The sequence below is a fragment of the Mesoplodon densirostris genome, chromosome 1 (assembly GCF_025265405.1).
Source record: "Mesoplodon densirostris isolate mMesDen1 chromosome 1, mMesDen1 primary haplotype, whole genome shotgun sequence".
NCBI classification, from domain to species: Eukaryota; Metazoa; Chordata; class Mammalia; order Artiodactyla; family Ziphiidae; genus Mesoplodon; species Mesoplodon densirostris.
This window is the reverse complement of record NC_082661.1, coordinates 215,630,611-215,654,276: the sequence shown is the minus strand read 5'-3', so window position 1 is coordinate 215,654,276 and position 23,666 is coordinate 215,630,611. Positions and strand designations below refer to the sequence as shown.

The 23,666-nt window shown below is 34.2% G+C and overlaps 1 protein-coding gene across 2 annotated transcripts in view; it reads right to left on the bottom strand.

The window, feature by feature from the left end:
* Nucleotides 1-23,666, bottom strand: part of GRID2 (glutamate ionotropic receptor delta type subunit 2) — a 1,351,788-nt gene that overhangs the window by 255,934 nt on the left and 1,072,188 nt on the right. For both annotated transcript variants that reach the window (XM_060094744.1, XM_060094753.1), the window contains one exon: nt 34-172. In XM_060094744.1, coding sequence (XP_059950727.1) covers nt 34-172 — 139 coding nt within the window. The remainder of the gene's footprint in view (nt 1-33; nt 173-23,666) is intronic.

Here is a 23,666-nt window from a genome sequence, read left to right as displayed (position 1 = left end):
ATTTTGTATCAAGTGGAATCTTTGTCTACTTACTGGATGGAGCTTTCAATGCGGGTGATAGTGAGGAAAGCAGCAAGGTTTGCTGTGTAAGATGAGATGACAATCAAAGCAAATAGCCACCAAGCCCCCATCATCATTCGGGTAGCCAGAGTTGTGTATGGGACTTCCCCACCTGTGGAAAGAAGCAAAGAGAATAAAAGAACGTCAACAAGTACTTATTGAGAATCTGAAGTCATACACATTCAAGAGCAAGTTAAATTTTAAGTAATGAGAAATCTTTCACATAACATCAGCATGGATCTCTGTATCTTGCTTACGTTCATCACTTCATATTTGAATCTGGTTTATGAGACTGTGAGACTCAGTCAAACAGAAGCATGATAAATATTTAGTATAACATGCTTAAATGATATTTCTTCCACCTTGTTCTTCAACCCTAGAATTACCCTCTTATTACAACCTCAGATATACACTTTATATCCAAGGGCTTGACTATTTACTAGTTAGGAGATATTAATACTATTATGCTTATATTTAACATAACTTTTCAGATTTCTAGTTTAATAAATAATATTAACAGATTATTTTTTGTTAAATTCCCTAGAATCATAGGCTATTAATAATCTTGGGAGAACACATATTACTATTGGTATCAGCATCATAACATGTGTTTTGATCTACTCCTAATTGACTCACCACTCTTTTATAATCTTGTTGTAGAATCTTCTCCATCTTCTAAATGTTGGTGTGTCCTTGGGCTCAGTCTTTAAACTGTTTCTGTTCTATCCACATTCCAACTGCAGCTAATCTCAAGTCCCCTGATGTTGAATATTATCTACAGTATACTTGGATGACTCTCAGATTTATATTTCAAGCTTTACTCTCTCTAGAGACCTACAGATAAATGCCTACATATTTTCTACTTGGAATTTAATGAGCATCTGAAATATATCACATCTGAATCAGAACGCTTTATGTTCACACTTGAATTAACACCCCAGTCTACACTACTTCAGGGAATAGCACCGCTCTTCACTCTATTTCTCAGACCAAATACTTAGAAACTTTCCAACATCCCATCTGGTAGCAAGTCTTGTCACCTTTATCTTCAAACCAAATACCAAATCCTACCTCATCTCCTCACTTCCAGTGCTGTCACATCTTCTTTTGACTGTACTACTAAACCATTTAAATGGTTTACTTGTTTACATTCTATGCACTACCACTCCTAAGTCTATCTCGATGCAAAACTGATCCTATGAGGCCACCATCACCCTGATACCAAAACAAGAAAAGATGTCACAAAAAAAGACAACTACAGACCAATACCACTGATGAATGTAGATGCAAAAATCCTCTACAAGATACTAGCAAACAGAATCCAACAGCACATTAAAAGGATCATACACCATGATCAAGTGGGGTTTATCCCAGGAATGCAAGGATTCTTCAATATATAAAAACCGATCAATGTGATACACCATATTAACAAAGTGAAGGATAAAAACCATATGATAATCTCAATAGAGGCAGAAAAGCTTTTGACAAAATTCAACACCCCTTTATGATGAAAACTCTTCAGAAAGTAGGCATAGAGGGAACTTTCCTCAACATAATAAAGGCCATATATGACAAACCCACAGCCAACATCTTTCTCAATGGTGAAAACTGAAACCATTTCCTCTAAAATCAGGAACAGGACACGGATGCCCACTCTCACCACTATTATTCAACATAGTTTTGGAAGTTTTAGACACAGCAATCAGAGAAGAAAAAGAAATAAAAGGAATCCAAATTAGAAATGAAGAAGAAAAGCTGTCACTGTTTGCAGATGACATGATACTATACATAGAGAATCCTAAAGACTGTATCAGAAAACTACTAGAGCTAATCAATGAATTTGGTAAAGTAGCAGGATACAAAATTAATGCACAGAAATCTCTTGCATTCCTATATACTAATGATGAAAAATCTGAAAGAGAAATTAAGGAAACACTCCTATTTACCACTGCAACACAAAGAATAAAATACCTAGGAATAAACCTACCTCAGGAGACAAAAGACCTGTATGCAGAAAACTATAAGACACTGAGGAAAGAAATTAAAGATTATACAAACAGATGGAGAGATATACCATTTCTTGGATTGGAAGAATCAACATTGTGAAAATGACTATACTACCCAAAGCAATCTACAGATTCAATGCAATCACTTTCAAACTACCAAAGGAATTTTTCACAGAACTAGAACAAAAATTTCACAATTTGTATGGAAACACAAAAGACCCTGAATAGCCAAAGTAATCTTGAGAAAGAAAAACGGAGTTGGAGGAATCAGGCTCCTGGATTCAGACTATACTACAAAGCTACAGTAATCAAGACAGTATGGTACTGGCAAAAAACCAGAAATATAGATCAATGGAACAGGATAAAAAGCCCAGAGAGAAACCCATGCACATGTGGTAACCTTATCTTTGATAAAGGAGACAGGAATATACAATGGAGAAAAGACAGCCTCTTCAATAAGTGGTGCTGGGAAAACTGGACAGCTACATGTAAAAGGATGAAATTAGAACACCCCCCAACACCATACACAAAAATAAACTCAACATGGATTAAAGGCCTAAATGTAAGGCCAAACTCTATAAAACTCTTAGAGGAAAACATAGGCAGAATGAACACTCCATGACATAAATCACAGCAAGATCCTTTTTGACCCACATCCTAGAGAAATGGAAATAAAAACAAAAATAAACAAATGCGACCTAATGAAACTTAAGAAGCTTCTGCACAGGAAAGAAAACCATAAACAAGACGAAAAGACAGCCCTCAGAATATTTGCAAACAAAGCAACTGGCAAAGGATTAATCTCCAAAATATATAAGCAGCTCATGCAGCTCAATATCAAAACACCAAACAACCGAATCCAAAAAACCCAATCCAAAAACAACCCAATCCAGAAGACCTAAATAGACATTTCTCCAAAGGAGATATGCATTTTGCCAACAAACATATGAAAGGATGCTCAACATCACTAATCATTAGAGAAATGCAAATCAAAATTACAATGAGGTATCATCTCATACCGGTCAGAATGGCCATCATCAAAAAATCTACAAACAATAAATGCTGGAGAGGGTGTAGAAAAGGGAACCCTCCTGCACTGTTGGTGGGAGTGTAAATTGATACAGCCACTATGGAGAACAGTATGGAGGTTCCTTAAAAAACCTGAAATGGAACTACCATATGACCCAGTTATCTCACTACTGGGCATATACCCTGAGAAAACCATAATTCAAAAAGAGTCATGTACCACAATATTCACTGCAGCACTATTTACAATAGCCAGAACATGGAAGCAACCTAAGTGTCCACTGACAGATGAATGGATAAACAAGATGTGGCACATATATACAATGGAATATTACTCATCCATAAAAAGAAACGAAATTGAGTTATTTGTAGTGAGGTGGATGAACCTAGAGTCTGTCATACAGGGTGAAGGTAAGTTAGAAAGAGAAAAACAAATACCGTATGCTAACACATATATATGGAATCTAAAAAAAAAAGAAGGTTCTGATGAACCTAGGGGCAGGACATGAATATAGATGCAGACATAGAGAATGGACTTGAGGACATGGGGAGGGGGAAGGTAAGCTGGGACGAATTGAGAGAGTAGCATTGACATATATACACTACTCAATGTAAAATAGATAGCTAGTGGGAAGCAGCCGCATAGCACAGGGAGATCAGCTCGGTGCTTTGTGACCACCTAGAGAGGTGGGATAGGGAGGGTGGAGGGAGATGCAAGAGGGAGGGGATAAGAGGACATATGTATACATGTTGCTGATATACTTTTTTATATAGCAGAAACTAACACAACACTGTAAAGCAATTATACTCCAATAAAGATGTTCTAAAAAAATGGACAGAGGATCTCAATAGATATTTTTTCCAAGAAGACATACAGATGGCACAGAGGCACATGAAAGTATATCCAACATCACTAATTATTAGTGAAATGCAAATCAAACCCACTATGATATATTGCCTCCACCTGTTAAGATGGGTGTTATTAAGAAAAAAAAGAGAGAGAGAAAATATTCTTTGGTGAGGATGTGGAAAAAAGGGAACCCTTGTATGCTTTTGCTGCAAGTGTAAATTTGTGCAGTCACTATGCAAAAGCTATGGAGGTTCCTCAAAAAATTAAAATTGAACTGCCATGTGAACCAGCAATTCCTCTTCTGAGTATATATCTGAAGGAAATGAAATATGCATCTCAAAGAGAGAACTGCACTCCCATGTTCACTGCAGCATTATTCACAACTGCCAAGATATGGAAACAACTTAAATGTTCATCAGTAGATGCATGGATAAATAAAATGTGATATGTATTTAAAGACAAGCCACAGTAGAACACACGCACACACACGAATATTATTCATCCATAAAAATGAAAATCCTGCCATATGTGACAACATGGATGCACCATGAGAAAATTATGTTGAGTGAAATAAGCCAACCACAGAAAAACAAATGCTGCATGATTTCACTTACATGTGCAATCTAAAATAATCAAATTCATAGAAGCAGAGAATACAATGGTGGTGGTCAGCGGCTAGGGTGGGAGGTATGGGGGAAATGAGATGTTGGTCCAAGGGTGCAAAGTTTCATTTATGTACTATGAATAAGTCCTAGAGACCTAATGTACAGCATGGTGACAACAGTTAGCAAAACCATCATATACTTGACACTTGCTAAGAGGACAGATCTTGAATTAAATCTTCTCAACACACACACTATAATTATGAAGAGGTTATAGACAAATTATTTAGCTTGATTATGTTGATCTTTTAACAGTGTATACAAATATTAAAACATCAAGTTGTAAATCTTAGTACAAGTTTTATCAGTCAAATATATCTCAATAAATTTATTTCAAAATGAGGATAAAAAAGAGAAGATTGATAAATTTGACTATGGTAATACTTTGTAGTTCAAAACCCACCATTAAGAAAGTAAAGACAAGCCACAGTAGAACATATTTGCAATACTCATATCTAACAAAAATTTCATCAATGTATATTAACTTCTATAAATCAATAACAACAAAATAGACAATAACTAGAAAAATGGGCAAGAGGTTTCACAAAAGAAGATACCAAATGCCCATTAAATATGTGAAAAGGTGGCAACCTCATTAGTTATTAGGGGTACACAAACTAAAAGAAAAATGAAATACCACTACATAGCCAACAGAATAATTGAAATAAGGAAATATACAATATCAAGTGTTGGCAAGGATGTAGAGCGACTAGAATCCTAGTAACCTGTTGATGAGATTGTAAATTGGTTCAATCACTTTGACAAACAATTTGGCAGCATCTCTGAAAACTACCATACACATACCTTAAGACTCAGCAATTCCACTCAGGTACATACCTCAAAGAGGAAAATGTGTACACTGAGACATGAACAGGAATCTCCATAGCAACATTATTCATAATAGCCTCAAACACTCTTTGAGGATAGAGTGTATAAAGTATGGTATATATATATATATATATATATATATATACACACACACACACACACACACATATGTATTCATATAGTGGGATATTATATAGCAATGAAAATGAACACATTTCAGTTATATATAACACCATGAATGGATTTCACAAACTAAATTTCTGAGTAAAAGAATGCACACTGTATGATAATTGCTCTAAAACAGGCAACATGAATGGTAGTGTTGATAATCTCATGAGTGGTTACCTTTGGGGATATAGACTAATGGTTGAGGTGGGGAAATGGGGGCTGTGTCATGGGTAATGTTCTATCTTTTCCTGGGTGGCAATTACACTGGTGTTCCATTGCTGGTAATTCATTGAGCTGCACTTTTAAGTTTTGTGCACTTTTCTGTACTTAACTCATATCTCACAATTAAAAACAAGACCTAAATAAAAGGAGTAAAAAGAGAGAAGGGTGAGTTTAACAAAGACCATTTTTCCCTTCCTTTGTTTTGTTTTTCTGTAGCCACAATTTGAAAAAAAATTGTATTTTCATAGATTCTGGATGCTAGGAGACAGGTAAAAGACAAAAAATTACCTGTTAAATTAAAACACAGCCCCACATTGCTAAAACCATGTGATATGGATACAGTCAATTTGTATGTCACCCCTTTGTTTTTCTCATGTCTACCACATTTGGCTTCATGTACTTTTGGTTTATTTTTTGTTTACTAAATTATGTGATTGATACTTCAGGGGCTTTGTTACTATTTTTAATACATCAATGTATATCAATTGTTTATCTGCTCAGCAAAAAGGAAAAAACCAAAAAACAGGAACATAGTGCATGATTTGAATAAGGAATATATCACGATTCTTTAAATATATATCATTTTAAAGTATATACACTAAACACCATTTTCTGGAGGCCTCAAAAATGACTACTTTTCATTTTGTACTATTTTTCTTGTTATCTACTGATTTCACCACAGACTTGGAAAGGTGTTTAAAGAGGAAATGTTGTCTGGATGACTAGTCATTTGTCAAAGAGCATGAAACAATATGGCCGTTGAGTCACGCCTGCCACTCTGTAGTGATGTATTAGCTTTTAATGTTTTAAAATAATTATAGCAGGGCCTTAGCCACTGTATAAAACCACTATATAAATTCTAGGGCCATTATCAATCCCACTTTTCAGGGATTCAACCAATTAGTGGTTCTGAGGAAAACTGTACCCATTTTACCAGTCTCACCAGCATTTAAGTTCAAAAGGTAAGCAGCAGTTGTCAACAGAAATCAAAAGTAAAATAGATCTCATGAAGTTTTTAATTACTTCTGGAATTTTTAAGATTAGTTCCTAAACTAGGGCCTTATGCATATGAGCACCATTATTTCCACAAGGTCAGAAAAGGCTAATGCGTATTCAATCAATATTAATAACGGTAAGAGAGCCAGGTCTAAGTCTAAAACACATTTTAAAGCTCCAAAATGCCATTCATTTTGGACCTAGTAACCTGTTAACGACCATTGGAGATTAGTCTTAAATTATAACTCATTTATTGACTATATAGTAAGACTTACAATTTGATAGAGAAGGAAATTATTTAACATTATGAATTCAGTCTTTCAAAAACAATAGTCATCTTCTCAATTTTGAAATTATTTAGCCTGTTTTCCAGAGTTCTTAGTCTTAAATTATTAGGAGGATATCTTAAGGAGCAGAAAAGAAAAATAAAATTTTCTCCACTTTCTTTTCAGTATATTATTTTGAATAATAGGTTGGGAAATGGCTAAAGGAATGAGATTCTGGTGTGCTGGTGTTACAGAAGATTTATTGAGATAAAATAAAGACATTTATTCAGTATATGGGCTCTATAAATTCAGATAGATTTCAGTAAGTAATACAGATCTGTAATTGAAGAACACAAAATAATTCATATCGTAGTAATTTCCACAACACTGCTGATTGAATAAGCAAATGTGTATGAAGAAAGTTAATGGATTTCTGTGTTTGTTTGTGAATGCAAATACATAAGCTTGAATGCATTTCAGAATTCCACATGAAGTTTAACTATATTACTTAAAAGACTATCTCCTCCTCTTACTCCTCCTCTTTTTCTAATGAGCTATTTGGGTGTGGTTTCTAGATTTTCTAGGAAGTTCTAAAGGCATTTTTAATCTAGACTCCCTGTAGTCACTGAGTCAGGGACTTGGGTTGAATTGACAAGCAATGGAAAAATCAGAAAACATGTTCTAATTGCTGGGCTCAAGTGGTAAATCAAAACCAACAAAATAGGAAGGGGGATCAAGAAGGAAAGGGGTCAGGGTGAAGTTGCAAAATAAAGCAAAATAAACAAAAAACTTATTAAGCTCAAGCCAAAATAAGGAAGTAAGAGATTATAAAACAAAGGTCAGGAAAAAAGTAATAAAAGCCTCTATTTGTTGAGTATTATTAATGCACTAGGCACTGTGTTAAGAGTTTATAAGTATTTTCTTTTCTTTTTTTTTTTTTTTTTGTGGTACGCGGGCCTCTCACTGCTGTGGCCTCTCCCGTTGCGGAGCACAGGCTCTGGACGCGCAGGCTCAGCGGCCATGGCTCACGGGGCCAGCCGCTCCGCGGCATGTGGGATCTTCCCGGACCGGGGCACGAACCCGTGTCCCCTGCATCGGCAGGCGGACTCTCAACCACTGCGCCACCAGGGAAGCCCTATAAGTATTTTCTTATGTAATCTTCACCACAGTTTTATGAAATGATTAGGAAAGCTGACTGGGTTTCCTTAGCCAAGGTCAAGATCATAGAGTAGGAACAGATGATTCATGCTCACTGGCTCTCACAGACAAGGGAAAAGACCAGGCTGGGAGTGACCCATGTCAGAGACTCTAGGAAGCTTGATCCCAAGAATCATGGTGTCTCTTCCTCCAAGTACATTTCTTCCATCAAGGGTTCTGATTTATTACTGCTACTTCATTTTCTCCCTTTGTTCTCCTCAGTGATAAGAATTAACAGGTTTATTGTGGGCTGACAAGGCTAAAAACTTAGGACAGATTCAAGCAAATAAAATTAAAATAAATGAATAAGAGTTTAGATATTTATAAGAATTAGGAAAAAATCCTCCTTATTTTGTCTTGGGAATAATTTACTAAGACCAAGATACTTTTTTAGATGATGGTAGGAAGCAATCAACTTAAAACATAACCAGTATAATTAATAGAAGACTTTGGAATATGTAACATATCAGGGAGGTGATATTGCAAAGACAAGAGATTCTAAGAATGAACAAATAATAGAGAAAATAGGAAGGTGAAGGTCTCTTTCCTCAAACTTTTCTGGAAGGTGGGCTGTGATACTATATAATTAACTCCATTGTTTGGATAACTGAGCAAGTTCTTTTGTCATTTCTCTATTTTAATGGTGATGTATAAACTTTTTATTGTATCAGTAAAAACTTATGAGCACAATTATTAAAATTATAAATATCTATTATTTTTCTTTTAAAATTGCTTTGACAAATAACTTTGTAACTAACCCTAGACACAGTAGGTTATATACAGGTGAATAAAACTTTAATGTATAAGTTTTACATACAAACAAAATGATGAGTTACTCTTTTGTTTCCCTTTTTCCTGGAGACATTCATTCACCTTGGTTCCCCACATAGGTTTATTGAAAATAGAAAAAAAATATTTTTTGCTTCTTCCAAGTTTCACAGACTTAGAAATTTCTTCTATGCACATATGGCAATACACAAGAGACCCCTGAAATTGCTTAAGAATTCAGGCTGCTATTTGAAAACAGACATGCTGGGAGATTTTTATGTGATGATATTATCTGAGGAATTGTTATTAATATTAATTATAGTCATATGACTAAGTTCTTGTGCAATTTTCTGCAACTTTTTAAAAAGTTTCTTTTATCATGTTGCTCATGATACAAACTAATTCTAATTCTAATATGGAATGAACTTTTCATCAGACAGATCCTTTAGAAAATATTGGAGAACTGTAGGCAAATAATGAAATCCAAAGAAATCAAATTAATCACTGACAGTCATTTTTGTGGTTTAATACAACTCTTCACAACACCTTTTAGACTTCTCTTCTGCCTAATAATCTTTGGTGGCTCTGGAAGTAATAACTTGAAGATTATTTGATGTTTTTTCCTTACAAATGAAATTTTAAAAATTGTAATGATTAGATGAGCTATTTTAGGTAAATTTTGATCAGCTGCTTTCTTCTTTTGTTCTCTGTTCTCTTTACAGAGCTGTTGAATTTTCCCCTGCAATTATCATTTTGAACACAGCCTTCCTTTATAGTTAGGTATATAAAAGTTTTGCTGCTGTATTTTAAAGTATTCTAATAGCCTCACTGTATTACATAGTATAATTTTATACCTTTATAAACACCAGTAATATGTACTTAAATGGCTGAGCTAACTTTCAGTCTGGTTTTCAGCACACTTTTGTTCAAATAACTTAGTCAGCATTTTGCCCAAATGACTTAGTCAGTACTTCTTAAATGTTGCAGTGTTGTCCTGCATTACATCCAAGCAATTTCCTCTGTCTGAGTATGTTAAAGTGTCCTCAAATTATCTAGTGAAACATGGAATGTAAAGCTATAATTATGTTATTAGGTTATTATTATTTTCTAAATAAATCCTTTAAAATTCTATGGAAATTTATGTAATTTTAACTGTTATAAATGTGTAAATATTTAATATGGTATGATGTTTGGCTGAAAGTATCAAAAGTCTTTGAACTGTACATATACATATCATTTAACTCAGAAGCTGCATAACTAAAATAATTTCTTAAGAAAATAACCATGGATGTGCACAAAGATTGAATGACTAGAATGATTTTTCACAATTTTATAAATATATAATAATAGGGAATTTGGCAAGCAAATTATATATGTGTATACCCACTTATAATACGGATTCTTATATAGACTTATAAAGACTTATATAGTAAATAATGCTGCAGAAGAACATCTAAATGAACAAACAGATGTTCAGGATGTACTGTGAAGTTAATTATGAACACATTATATACAGTAGGAAACCACTGTTATATATTAATATATTTTCTGTATACTAACACCCACTCAGGTGCTAAGTCCTACCGTGTACACTTCTAATCACTCTCTCTTTTCCATTCTTACTTCCATTTTTGCTGCTGTAGTGGTTAATGTTTTTCAGGCCTGCACTACTTCAGCTAGTCTACTTCAACAGTCTCATAATCTCGAAGCCATCCTTCATACCGTCTCTAACTAGCACAGATCACTTAGCTATTTGGATGAGTTGTTATTGTTGCTTTAAATAAAGAACCCATATATTTAGTAGTGTTTCATACTTTTATATTTATAAGCATAAATTCTAATCTAACACAACTTTCATTGTGATTAACAGTTACATTCTGTCAGATCATTTGCTGATAAAAGTCTAACTTTCATCAGCATGAATAAAGTATTTAATTTAGGAGAAGAAATGACAATGCTTAAATTGATGAATAAGAAGTACTTCTTTTTTTTTTGCGGTACGCGGCCCTCTCTTGTGGTCTCTCCCGTTGCGGAGCACAGGCTCCGGACGCACAGGCTCAGCGGCCATGGCTCACGGGCCCAGCCACTCCGCGGCATGTGGGATCTTCCCGGACCGGGTCACGAACCCGTGTCCCCTGCATCGGCAGGCGGACTCTCAACCACTGCACCGCCAGGGAAGCCCAAGAAGTACTTCTTTTTTTTTTTTTTTTTTTTTTTTCTTTTTCTTTTTTTGCGGTATGCGGGCCTCTCACTGTTGTGGCCTCTCCCGTTGCGGAGCACAGGCTCCGGATGCGCAGGCCCAGCGGCCATGGCTCACGGGCCCAGCCGCTCCGCGGCATATGGGATCCTCCCAGATCGGGGCACGAACCCGTATCCCCTGCATTGGCAGGCGGACTCTCAACCACTGCGCCACCAGGGAGGCCCCAAGAAGTACTTCTTAAACTTGAAAAAAAATAATAAACCTAAAAATTGTTGTAAGCTTAAACTTCCACATTTTCTGTGTTAAAGGGAGGTTTTCCAGCGAAAGCATCTTGATAAGAAATAACATGTCAAATTAAAGATCGAAAGTACTAGATCAAAGCACTTAAAGATCAGCCTGGGAGGATCCTTGTAAGCTTCATCTGAGTCTTCAAACCTCTCAGATTTGCTGTAGGATTCCTACCAGCACTTTGGTTTTTTTGTAACTTAATGAACAGTGAATTAAAAATGGGAAATACAAACTAGAGAATTAGAGAATACAACACTTTGGAAATGCTTAACTTATGAAGAGACAGTTTAAAGATTGGAGCTAGTGGCACTTTTTTTCTCATAACCTATCTGTAAGAAGCAGCACAGCCTCTGTGCCCTTCAGAGAAATTATCAAAAAATCATCTGCACAGAAGCAAAAGAAAGGGGGAAAAGAGCTTTAATAATATTCAAAGTTTTTTTTTCTGTAAAGTTTGTTTCATTTTATTTCAATGACAGACATTGCAATTCAAAAATTAAATCTATATTTTAAAAAAGGGGTATAATACCTTTATTCTACTTTGCTTTTCTCATTCTTCACTTCCTTTGAGTTCTCTGATTTCAAATATTTTTAATTATAGCATTGCTAAAAGCCTTGTAAAATAGATTAGACACAGAAAATGCACATCTAATAACCACTGTGTTTGCTGGCTTGTTTTTATATCATTTAAAAATTGAGCTGCATTTTATGTCATAAGGGAAATGAAAATATAAAGATCTGCAATTTAAAATTAAAATGTCTCATATTTTGTAGGAATATTCAGCTACTACTTAAAAGCAAAGAAAAAAATAAACATTTAAACTTATATATTATTGCTTTGGAAAATCATATACTTTTGGTTATTTTCTGCCACCTGTGTATTATACACTATTTGTTTTCAACTTTATCCATTATTGCTATGAAGTTTATTAAACTATAAAGACATACCAGGAGGAGGTATTCTCCTAAAGGAGAATATGTATGTACTTAACATGTATGTAATAAGTTAGTTTATAAACTTATAATACTTCATGGTGTTATTTGTTTGATATATGAAATTATTTACACCTTGGATATGTGCTTATGTCATTACACTTTTCTCAGTTGATAAGCTACCTAAATTCAATGACAGCCTCAGTCACAGATTTGAGGTTTAAACTGCATTGCAGTCAAGTCTTGGAGTGAAACAAGTATAGCCAGCTTGCAAGTCTGACCTCTGCAATTACTGTTCATTTTCTAAGCTTTCCTGGATATAAAGGCATGTTAAATTGCCTTTTAGTGCCAGGAATGACTTTTTCTCAGCCAGATTACTCTCCTTTGGTTCATCAGTTAGATATGTATTATATTTAATTTAGTAGCACAAAAGATACTCATTCCAACTTGAAAGTGTCCATCCTGGACATTGTATGTGGTCAGCTTCATTATCTGACATTATTATTAAAAATGTGTTTGTGCTACTAAAGCAAGCTTTTAATGCTTATCTTTTTTAATGAATTATTCAGGTCATCAAATATAATTTCTAACTTGCTTAACTAATTTAAGTCAGCATTTGTAGAATGTCAATTGGGTCAATATTAGCTCAGAAGAAAAAATTAAAAATCAATGAATATCAGGGTGAACATTTTAATTTTTACTCTTTAACCTAAACCATTTCCTATATTTTGAGGATTTAATATTAAAGACTCACTTTAAAATATTTAGTTTTTCAGAATTGTCACCTATCTATACAACTATTTACAACAACAATAAAAGGACCAGTTGCACTATTTCTTGGTGTCAACAGAAGATTTGACCTTGTTTTTCCTATAGCTTAAGGATTAAGTATAGCCCCAATGGATGAACTGTACATCATTTTCAAAAGAAGGTTTTCTGGAGGATAATGCTGAGTGTACAGATTCCTACTGTGACTGAAACTAGTGTCTATTTAATCTTATACTCCAGATGGCCTTTTGTGACCAAATCGCTGTGGATTTAAAAATCAAGAAATTTTTAAATCAAAGAACTGGCCTTGACAAGGAAAACTGGGAGTAGAATGTTACTGATTTTTTTTTTTTCCTGTGAGAGAAGCCAAAGAGTCTGGTGCTATTATGAATGTTAGTAGATTTCAACATCATTTTGGATAAAGGGAAGTATATATAAATTTCAAATGAAGAAAAGTAATAAGAAAGATCTTCAATTCCTTTACACGAAACATATTCTATAGAGAACCTAATTTCTGGTGATTTAGGAACAGGGGACTTATTTAATCCTACTCTGAAAGAAAGACATTATATTATTAGTAGTTTGGTTTGTTATAGCAAAGAATTGCACTGGGGAAGATTACTTAGAAGAACATGGTCTTCTTCAGGAGCTATCACCACAAATAAAGCTGGAAATGCACCTCTTGTACTTTTTGATTAACTGTTAATATGTTGTCTGAAATGAATAACCATACTTGCTTGATTTGCAGAGTGGAAAACAGTGTGTCTAGGTCTTTAAGTTAATGCTTTTTAAAGGTACAATGGATTGGATATATTTTGTAACCAACATATATCTACCTAAATAGATATACATTTTACACCTACAAAATATAATCATGAGCTGATTTAGGTACAAATCTACAATTTTTTTGAAACAATGACTAGATCCCCAAATATGGATTTGAACACAGAACAGATACAGAAGTTTTCCAATTAACACCCTCTAAAACAACCACTCCTGTGCTCCAGTGACTCTCCAATACTCTCAAAGTAGAAGCCCAAGTACACAAAGCCTGATGTCATCTGAATCAATGGCTCTCTCTGACCTCGCCTCCTCCTAAGCTATTCTTCCGGCCCCTTGGAGCAGGCCCTTTGCATTTGTGTTTCCCTATACCTGACCACCCTTTCCCCAGATACTGATGTAGCATAATCCTTCTCACCCTCCTCTCATCCTCTTTGCTTCAATATCAAATTCTCAGAGGCTTACTTCAATGAGCCCATTGAAAACTGCAGCCCTTCCACAAATACTTCATTTCCTCTCACTCTAAGTTACTTTTCCTGTAGTATTTGAGTTCTGATATACTATGTAATTTATTTATTTATTTATCATACCTATTGTTTGTTACCTGGCTCCCTTCACTAGAATATAAGTTCCATGAAGGCTTGAATCTTTTTATCAGAAGGTAGTCCCAGGAGTTTGAACAGTGCCTGTCACGTTGTAGACATTCAATACATGTTGAATAAACGAATGATCTCAAATTTGGATCATAAATACTTAGTTTTAGGGTACATAAAACATGTTTAGTCTGAAAGGTAATGTTTTTCTCAATTTATAAAAGTGTTTGTAAAAGTTACTCGGTTGACTGAACAGGTATGTATCACAGAGGAGTTCAGACATATGTAATCTGGCTCTCATATATTTAATGATGTCTAATGAAAAAATGCATTTTCTAATAAAAATGATGTGATATGATTTTAAATAAAACTTCTGTTTGTTTTCTCAGCAGAATAAACTGGTCTTCTGGAAAAGTAACAAAGATGTTTCACTTATTGCAATACTTTTTATGACAATGAATGCACGACAAACTTAACACTTCCTTTGTTCAAGACAGCATTGAATAAAGGAAGTTTATTCCCAATGTAAAAGTTGTAGCCAGTAGTGCAGTTAATTAAGAGAAAATGTCAATAGAACTTAACATTGTCACAGGATAATGGTTCCTGCTGCTAGATATATGTCAAGAGACAGATAAATAAGATGGAGTGATTTATTAAGCAGTGCCACACTCCAGGCAATGCATTTCTAGAAGATTATAGCACTCCTTGGGTGGTGATGTAAGGCAGAGGACTGAAAACTAAGTGGTTTAACTCTTTGGATAATATAACAATAGTACAGAAATGTGGTGATTACAGACAGTCCCTGCTGATACAGCAAAATTACTTTTATATTTAGAAAAAACAAAGAGATTATCATGATATTATAGAGGATCTAAGTTAAAACAGAATCCCATCAACAATCTTTCATGAATTTGCAGATAACTTAATTATGTGGAAAAGTCATACTATTCCAAAATTTTAAAGGCCGAAAAAATTAAGATCACATCTATTTAAACTACAGACTTCTTAAAAATTCTATTTCAGGCAATAAATTATTACTGATTTAGGAACTTGGTTATTTTTCTAACCAAAAACTGTATTAAAACAGTTTTTGGAAAAACATCCAAAGGTCTTTTATTCCTTTTCAACAATTTAAATAATATAATCCAATTTATTTTTAGATTGTTAATATTGATTAAATAATATCACAGAAGGTTTTAATGTAGAATCAACCTTTTGAATACTGGTATGGCATATTCTTTGTTTCAAATGTAACTCAGAATACTATCATGTGCTTTGATTTTCTCAGATCAAAGTCACAAGTTTCACTGGTTACTGGGAAATTGTTTTCATCTTAAAATTAACCTTATATCTGGTATTATATATTACAATGCTGCAATAATAGAAAATAATAAGAAAATACAGTTAACTATATTATTTATGACTTTCCCATGCATTATATTGCATTTCAAAAGTATTTAAAATATAAGTATTACATGTATGTTAACAATAGAAACCATAGTTCAGTGATGTTCTTAAGTTTAAAAGCATTCTATCAGGGAAATAAAAATTTTGGCATAGTATTTAACATAGATTATATCCATATAATAGAAAAGATTGCTTTTAGTTTTATTAATGTATTGAACAGTCAAGTCGTTATTGGCATTTTAAACTCATAAAATATTCTAGTTTTTAATAGCGGCATTGTGAGTGTACTAAAATAAAAACTGAAATATAATCCTCATCATCATAATCATTTTTATCTGGAAAGGGTCCATATGGTTCTAGACTGCCACCAATGGCAGTTTTTGAAGATTGCTTAGTTTAGGAAAATTAGCCTTCTGGATGATGTTTATGCTTAATTATGTGCTATTTTAGCCACAAATCTCAATATGTATTCCAAAAACAAAACACATATATTCACAGGTTTTATAAATTAGTCCCCAAAAGATTATTTAGTCTTTTCGAGCCCCAAAGAGCTGCATATATAAATTGGAAGCATCCTGAATCAAAACTTATAATTCCACTCAATTTGGTTCATTACTTTGTTGCATCTTTGGCCATATTATGCTATAGTTTATTACAAGTACATGCGGTAATGATGTGCTTACATAGGGAAAAATGTTCTTGTAGTTTTTCATGTCTAGTTGAATGACAAAAAGTTATTATGAATTTGTTAGTGTATGGTTTTTACTATAAGCAGTTTCATTAGCTGGACTGGCTTTCCTAATACACTTCCTTATGCCTAATTACAATATGCTTCTTTGAAATACTGCTTCTTTTCTGTGAGGTAATAATGAGTATATAAAACATTAAACAATGTGGCTGATTTCATCTCTTGCTATGAATGGCAAAAATAGTGAGAAAATAATAATTACAATGTTGAGTGCCTTTTTTATGTCTTGCACACAGTTTTAAGTGTTTTATATCCATGAACTCTTAATTTTTCAAACACATGATATAGTAGGTAATTATTATTTGGGGAACTAGGGCACCTAGAGGCTAAGAAACTTGTCCAGCATCACGTAGCTAGTTAATGTATAGATAGTTCAGTTTAAAACTGAACTGTCTCTTAATCAAACACAAAGATATGAGAAGACTTGTTTAATTAGATATTTGTATTATATAATTATACAATCTTATAACTGAAAGAAAAAATTTAAATAATCTGACACTTTCTTTTATAGATCAGGAAACAAAGATCAAATGAATTAATGGGTCACTTCATTTTTTCCATTGTCACTAGGCAAAGAAAAATTGGTTCCTAGTCTGTGTCCGTCTCTTTAATAGGTCATGACTCGGTATGAATTCGACCTAATTGTAATGCACCAGATAGTGGCCTATTTGTTAACTCTGCATCCATTGTGACTTAGGTTTTCTTCAATGTGATTATTATGATTTTATGATGGAGCTGTGTGTTTACTAGTTTGCTTCCCTCATACATTGAAAGCTCCATGAAGACAGACACCACGCTGTCCTATTCACACTTGTGACTAGATAAATAATTCTTATTTAATATCCAAGGAGATGCTTTCTAGATAATGAATAATTTTAAATGGTAAAGTCAGAGGAAATGCTTTTAGGAAATGTTAAAGCAGAGTTTAAACAATGTATATTATATTATTAACCGTTAGAAATCAACTGAAGCAGACAAACTGTGCATCTGTCCCAAATGGAATGTTAATTTAGAGTCTGAGAGACAGCTGTAAATATAAAGAGACTCTATAAAGTTTGGTTACCCACAAATCAGAGAACAATTTTACATGTCCACAGTGTGGAAGTATGGATTATGCATTGGTCTTTTGTTACTTCTTGATGCCAAAAAAGAACAACTGCCATCAAGAAAGTAGCTTACAAATAAGAAACACTGATATACATGATGAAATATATGATGCCGATTTTTACTTTATGTTATGCATTGGAATTTCTCTGCCTTACAATTGTGAAAAGTTCAAGTTAAGGCCATGCCACATTTAAGGGTATTTAACAAGAGTATCACAGGACCTTATTGCCCTGTTTTGTAGACTGAAACAGGAATCCTAAATTTAGCATTATGTGTGTTACAGTTAGCTTATAAGTATGCATTTTAGAGATAGGTTAAGTGGTAAAAGTCTTAGTTTTCAAAACATAATTTGTTTTTAAAAGCTTTGGTAGTTTTCCATATTTTTGGAAATATGACCATCATTATTAAAGTTCTAACTACATATTCTAACTACAGGTGAAGGGGAAAATGGAATCAGCTCAAACAAAAATTGAATTTCCAAATTTACATTCTAAACTGACTGTCCCTACTACCACATGTAGTCCTTTGATCCCAATACTTTAACTTTGATCAATCCTAAATCACCTTTAGAATAAAGTTATCTATGGAGATGTCTGGCCCTATTCTTTTATTTTTCCCTGGCTCACCTGTGTTTGTTTATTTCCTTTTCAGTTTTACTGAGATATAATTGACATTCAGCACTGTGTAAGTTTAAGTTGTAGAGCGTAATGATTCAACTTATATACATCACGACAAGACTGCCACAACAAGTTTAGGGATTATCTATCATTTTGTATAGATAAAAATTTTTTAAAAAATTGTCCTTGTGATGAGAACTCTTAGAATTTACTCTCTTAACTTTCACATACAACTTTCAGCAGTGTTCATCATATTTATCATGTGGTACATAACAACCCTAGTACTTATTTATACTATAACTAGAAGCTTGTACTTTTTGGCTACTTTCATCCAATTCCTCCTCCCTTCACCCACTGCCCCATCTCTGGTAACCACTGTCTGATCTCTTTTTCTATGAGTTCGCTTGTTTGGTTTTGAACTATAATTGACCTATAACACTATGTTAGTTGCTGGTACACAGTTATTTGATATTTCTATACATTTCAAAATGATCACCATGATAAGTCTAGTTACCATCTATCACCATACAAAAATATTACAGTATTATTGACTACATTCCCCACACTGTACATTTCTGTCCCTAACCTTGTTACTTAATCTGAGGGGTATTCTAATATGGTACTGTAAAAACACCAAGTACTATGAAGATGTCAATGCTATTTTAAAGGATTTATGACACCTGCTTTTTTATCATTTAAATTTAAATTTTTAAAAAATGTATTTTCTTATAGCATTTTGGGAAAGAAGAGAAACCAACTCAGAAAATCTTAAGATCACCCTTCAATTTTTTAAAATGTTTCTTGAAAGCAACTCTTCTGTTTTATTAAATACTAAAATAATGCTTTTAATTATGGTATGTACTCAGAAGTAGTTCAGAAGAGTCAAGAACATGTTGTTCACACCAGTTCTTGGTTTTTTTTTTTTTCTTTTCTTTTTTTTCTTTGCGGTATGTGGGCCTCTCACTGTTGTGGCCTCTCCCGCTGCGGAGCACAGGCTCCGGACGCACAGGCCCAGCGGCCATGGCTCACGGGCCCAGCCGCTCCGCGGCATGTGGGATCTTCCCAGACCGGGGCACGGACCACCAGGGGAGCCCCCAGTTCTTGTTTTATAAGCATTTTATGAGCAGGAATCTGATTTGGGCCTCATGTTCCTTAATTACTTTTACCTCTTTGAAAACCTAGTTTAGCATGGAAAGGATTTTCTGGCTCAAATCATAAAGAGCTGGTATCAAAATAAATGAAACCCAGGGGCTATCTCATGTATATAGTTTCTGGAATAATTGCTTAGGAGCTCATTACAGTTCACTGGGAAAAACTAGTGGATTCATGTCTTAGCATCATGGCATTGTTTTCTGGTCACACAGGTTAGTCACACCCCACATCTATAATGATGGAGTTTAAACAGTCTTTGAAAGTATGAGAGTTCATCTTTTTCTTTGGTGTTGAAGAATTCTGGTGATAAAAAGAAAGAAAATGAGCAGCTTGTTATGTTTTAAATCAGCATGAGGAAATTCTCAAGTAGATGTTACAGCATTCAGAGGACTTGGCTCTCCCTTCGTTAAGGACTGCCTATAATAATTAACAACAACAGAGATGTTGTTCTGACCTAAATAAAAATTACAGAGAACTTTTTTGAGTTAATATCTGTAAGAACAGAATATAGAAAAAAACTTGTCTCTATAGTCCAGTTAACCTGTCACTGGGAATTACTCTCATTTTCTGTGTTCATTAGGGTCAGTAAACAGCAGAGCTAGCCAATATAATTTTTGTTATATTCAAATTGAATGTGAAATATCAGATAACATTACAAAGGAATGGCTTCAGCTACTGCATTTCAAGGCTTGAATCCTTTGGGGTTTTGTGACTAGGACATTGGCAAATTTCATATATTTGATATCTACACTATTAAAATGGATGTCTTTTTGAGTTATTCTCCTACTCAAAGTTTTAAACAGATGCTTTCTCATCAACAATCTTTTCTGTTGCCTAATTTGATAGAGAAGAATGTCTGACTCTTCTTTTTTGTGGAAATGAGAAAGTTGTGATTCTCTGTAACACTGCAATCCTTCTGGCAGTGGGAAGAACTCTTTATTTTCTTCCAAAAATTGTCCTGGGATCTCAAAGTCAGTGGGTTGCCTTTGATGTAAACTCTTGTGCAGCAGCCACCAAGTTATCTCCTACCATTCCTAAAGGTCCTCTTTATTCATCACTAGCAACTGTGGAAGTATTTGATCCTTAAGAAAATTACCAAAGGAATTTTCCCTCTTTACTCCTTTCAATAATTCTGTCTGCTCCTCTCATCAAAAGTGGTTTATTTGGTCCCAATTTGGCTACGGCCCACTTACATGATGTTGAACATTCCTGCAAGGACTGTGTCTTTCTTATGATCATATTCAAAACATCTAGGTTGGGTATGGCATATAGTACATCCAAGGAATAGTTATTAAGCCAGTTAATACAGTTATTCCTTGTTTTTCTTTTGTTCTTCGTGTTCCTGGCACATAGCTGGTATATAGTAAATGCTTGCTGGTAAACATATGTGATAGCCTGAAACATTTTACATGACTATAAATATTTATACTTCATAGAACCAGACCATCTGAGGTAAACTCTGAAATTTCCCTTTGCAAGTAAACAGTAAATGAATTACATATAACCACATGTGTGAACAAGTCACAGAAGCCCTTCATGGCCCAGATGATATTGAGTCACTGACCATAAACTAAATATCAGAGATCTTCAAAAATCAAGCCCCAGTTTTTTTTTTAAGTATGTTGATTGCAGAGAGATGTACATAGGCATGGAGATAAGGGAGGATATGAAATGGCAACAAAACTTGCATAAAATTGGTGTCTCATTCATGCATTAAACTGCCTAATTCACAAGCTCTAATGTTCTAGCCAAACAGATGTACTAAGTTTATCTCTATAATGGACCATACTGATTTTGCACAGTTGGATTCCCTAAGCTGTTTTTCTGGAATGCTCTGAGGTTACAGATTTTTTTAAAAAATCAGGATTAGTAAACAGCTTACGTATATTTAACATTTTTCTGCTTTTAGCTGCCCCTGAACTCTTTTCAAACATCTATGTGATAATACATGAAATGCCCTTTTATTCCTACTTAATCTAGTCTAGTGGCTCAATAAAGACTGTAATTCTGAAATAATTCAGAATTATTACTGTACTTCTCCTTAAAAGACTATATTTTTATTAGAAATTATCACTAATTCCAAACTTAATTGCCTGTGCATGGACACTGTCACTGACTGATTCTTTTTTTCATGGGGTTTTTGAGTCGTTTCTTAATTTATTTTTAATCAAAGTGTAAAGATACTTTTGGTACCTTTTAATGAATTCACCTTTTTCATTGTTAGCAGGTGGAAGAATAGCAACATTTCAGAGATGAAGTAGTTAATCATATGCAATTCAGCATGATGCATCATTATGAATTTGTATAAATGTATAATCAACCTACAGGCTGTACAACTTATTTAAGGGAGCAGTTGAGACAGAAAAGTGCTTAACATATTTATAACTTTTGATATCTGAAGCTTGTTTACAGACTAGAAAAGCATGTAACCATATGGATGATTTTATTTATCTTTTTCTTTTGGGTGTTCTCCAAAACTTGCTGAAACTGGGCCACCTGGAGACAGAATTCAGAAAGCCAATCCATAAGCTTGTCAACATTCTCAAAAATAAGGCTTCAACCAATGGGAAACCTTATTTATAAGTTTCTCATCTTAGCTACTTAAGAAAATACACCAGTGGAGACATTCTGGATAACTTCCTGTTTGGTTTAAGTGAGTTTAAGTCATTGGGCAATAGACTGTAATCTAATAAACACAATATTGCAGTTAATTCCATGCTTGATTTAGTTAAGTATTTAGCATTGACTCACTTATTTGATTGATCAGTATGCATTTATTAAACACCTAATACATACAAGACACTGAATTAGGCAGAGACTATAAAGATAAATAGGACACTATCTTGTGTTCAAAGGACTCAGATGGAGACAAAAGAAAAGGCAAAGACTTCCTGAAGGAAGTGAGATCAGAATAAGAACTAGAGGATGCACAGGAATTTGCCATATGAAAGCAGAGAGTGGGCGTAGAGATTAAGCAATTGGTAATAAAGGCATTTCACGAACTGAAAAGAGTAGCAGCAAAGGCAGAGAGGCAAGACACAGTCTTGTCTTCTGTTCAAGGGACAAAAGCAGTTTGGAATAACTGGACCATTACATGTGAGCCATGAGTGGTAGGAGAAGAGAATCAAGACTGGTCAAGAGCCAAACAATGGAATATTGTTCATGCTCTAAATAACTTTAAACTGTGGGCATTGGGGAGCCAAAGAAATATTTGAAGAATGGGAATTATGTGGTTAGCTCTCCATGACAGTGATAATTTGAGTATATGTGTAAGTAGGTAGAGCATATATTTGCAGGAAACAAAATTGAAAAAGAAAGACCTATTATGAGATTCCTGTAGCTCAGATGAGAAATGAGATAGGACTAATCTAGGTAATAATCCAGGTCTTATCTCTCTAGGTGAGAAGAGATTTCCACTCCTAGAAATAATTATGAAGTAAAATTTGCATGACTTATGGTTGGATATAAGGGATAGAAGAAAGAAAAGATCAAAACTGTTTTCAAAGTTTCTAACCTTAAGTCTGAGTGGTTGCTAATGTATCAGCTAGAATAGAGAACATGAGAGGCTATAAAGGTTTAAAGTGCAAAAAAATTCAATTATTGGCATGTTGGAATTTGTGGTATCTCTGATATATCCAGAGAGTCTAGTGAGAGTATATAAAACTAAAATTCAAGGATGATATAGATTTGGGAGTCATCTGCATTTTGGTAGTTATTGAAACCATGCACAGAAAAACTAGATGGAATGGGAAGAAGTGAGATAAACATAGAGGTTCGTTACATGTAGCTTTATCACCTTCTGTTTCTAGTCAATACTCATATTTATTAACATCCTAGTTATCTATCCTCATTTATTGACAATTTTGGCACACGGCTTATTTTCTTTCTCTCTAATCCAAGCCAACCATCATTACAGATGGTTCATCTAATCCTCTGGATTCTCAGTTGATCAGCTTTGAAGTTCTTCACCAACTCTTCAGGAATCCACATCTACACACCTGTAACTTGTCCTCTACTGTTTCATCTC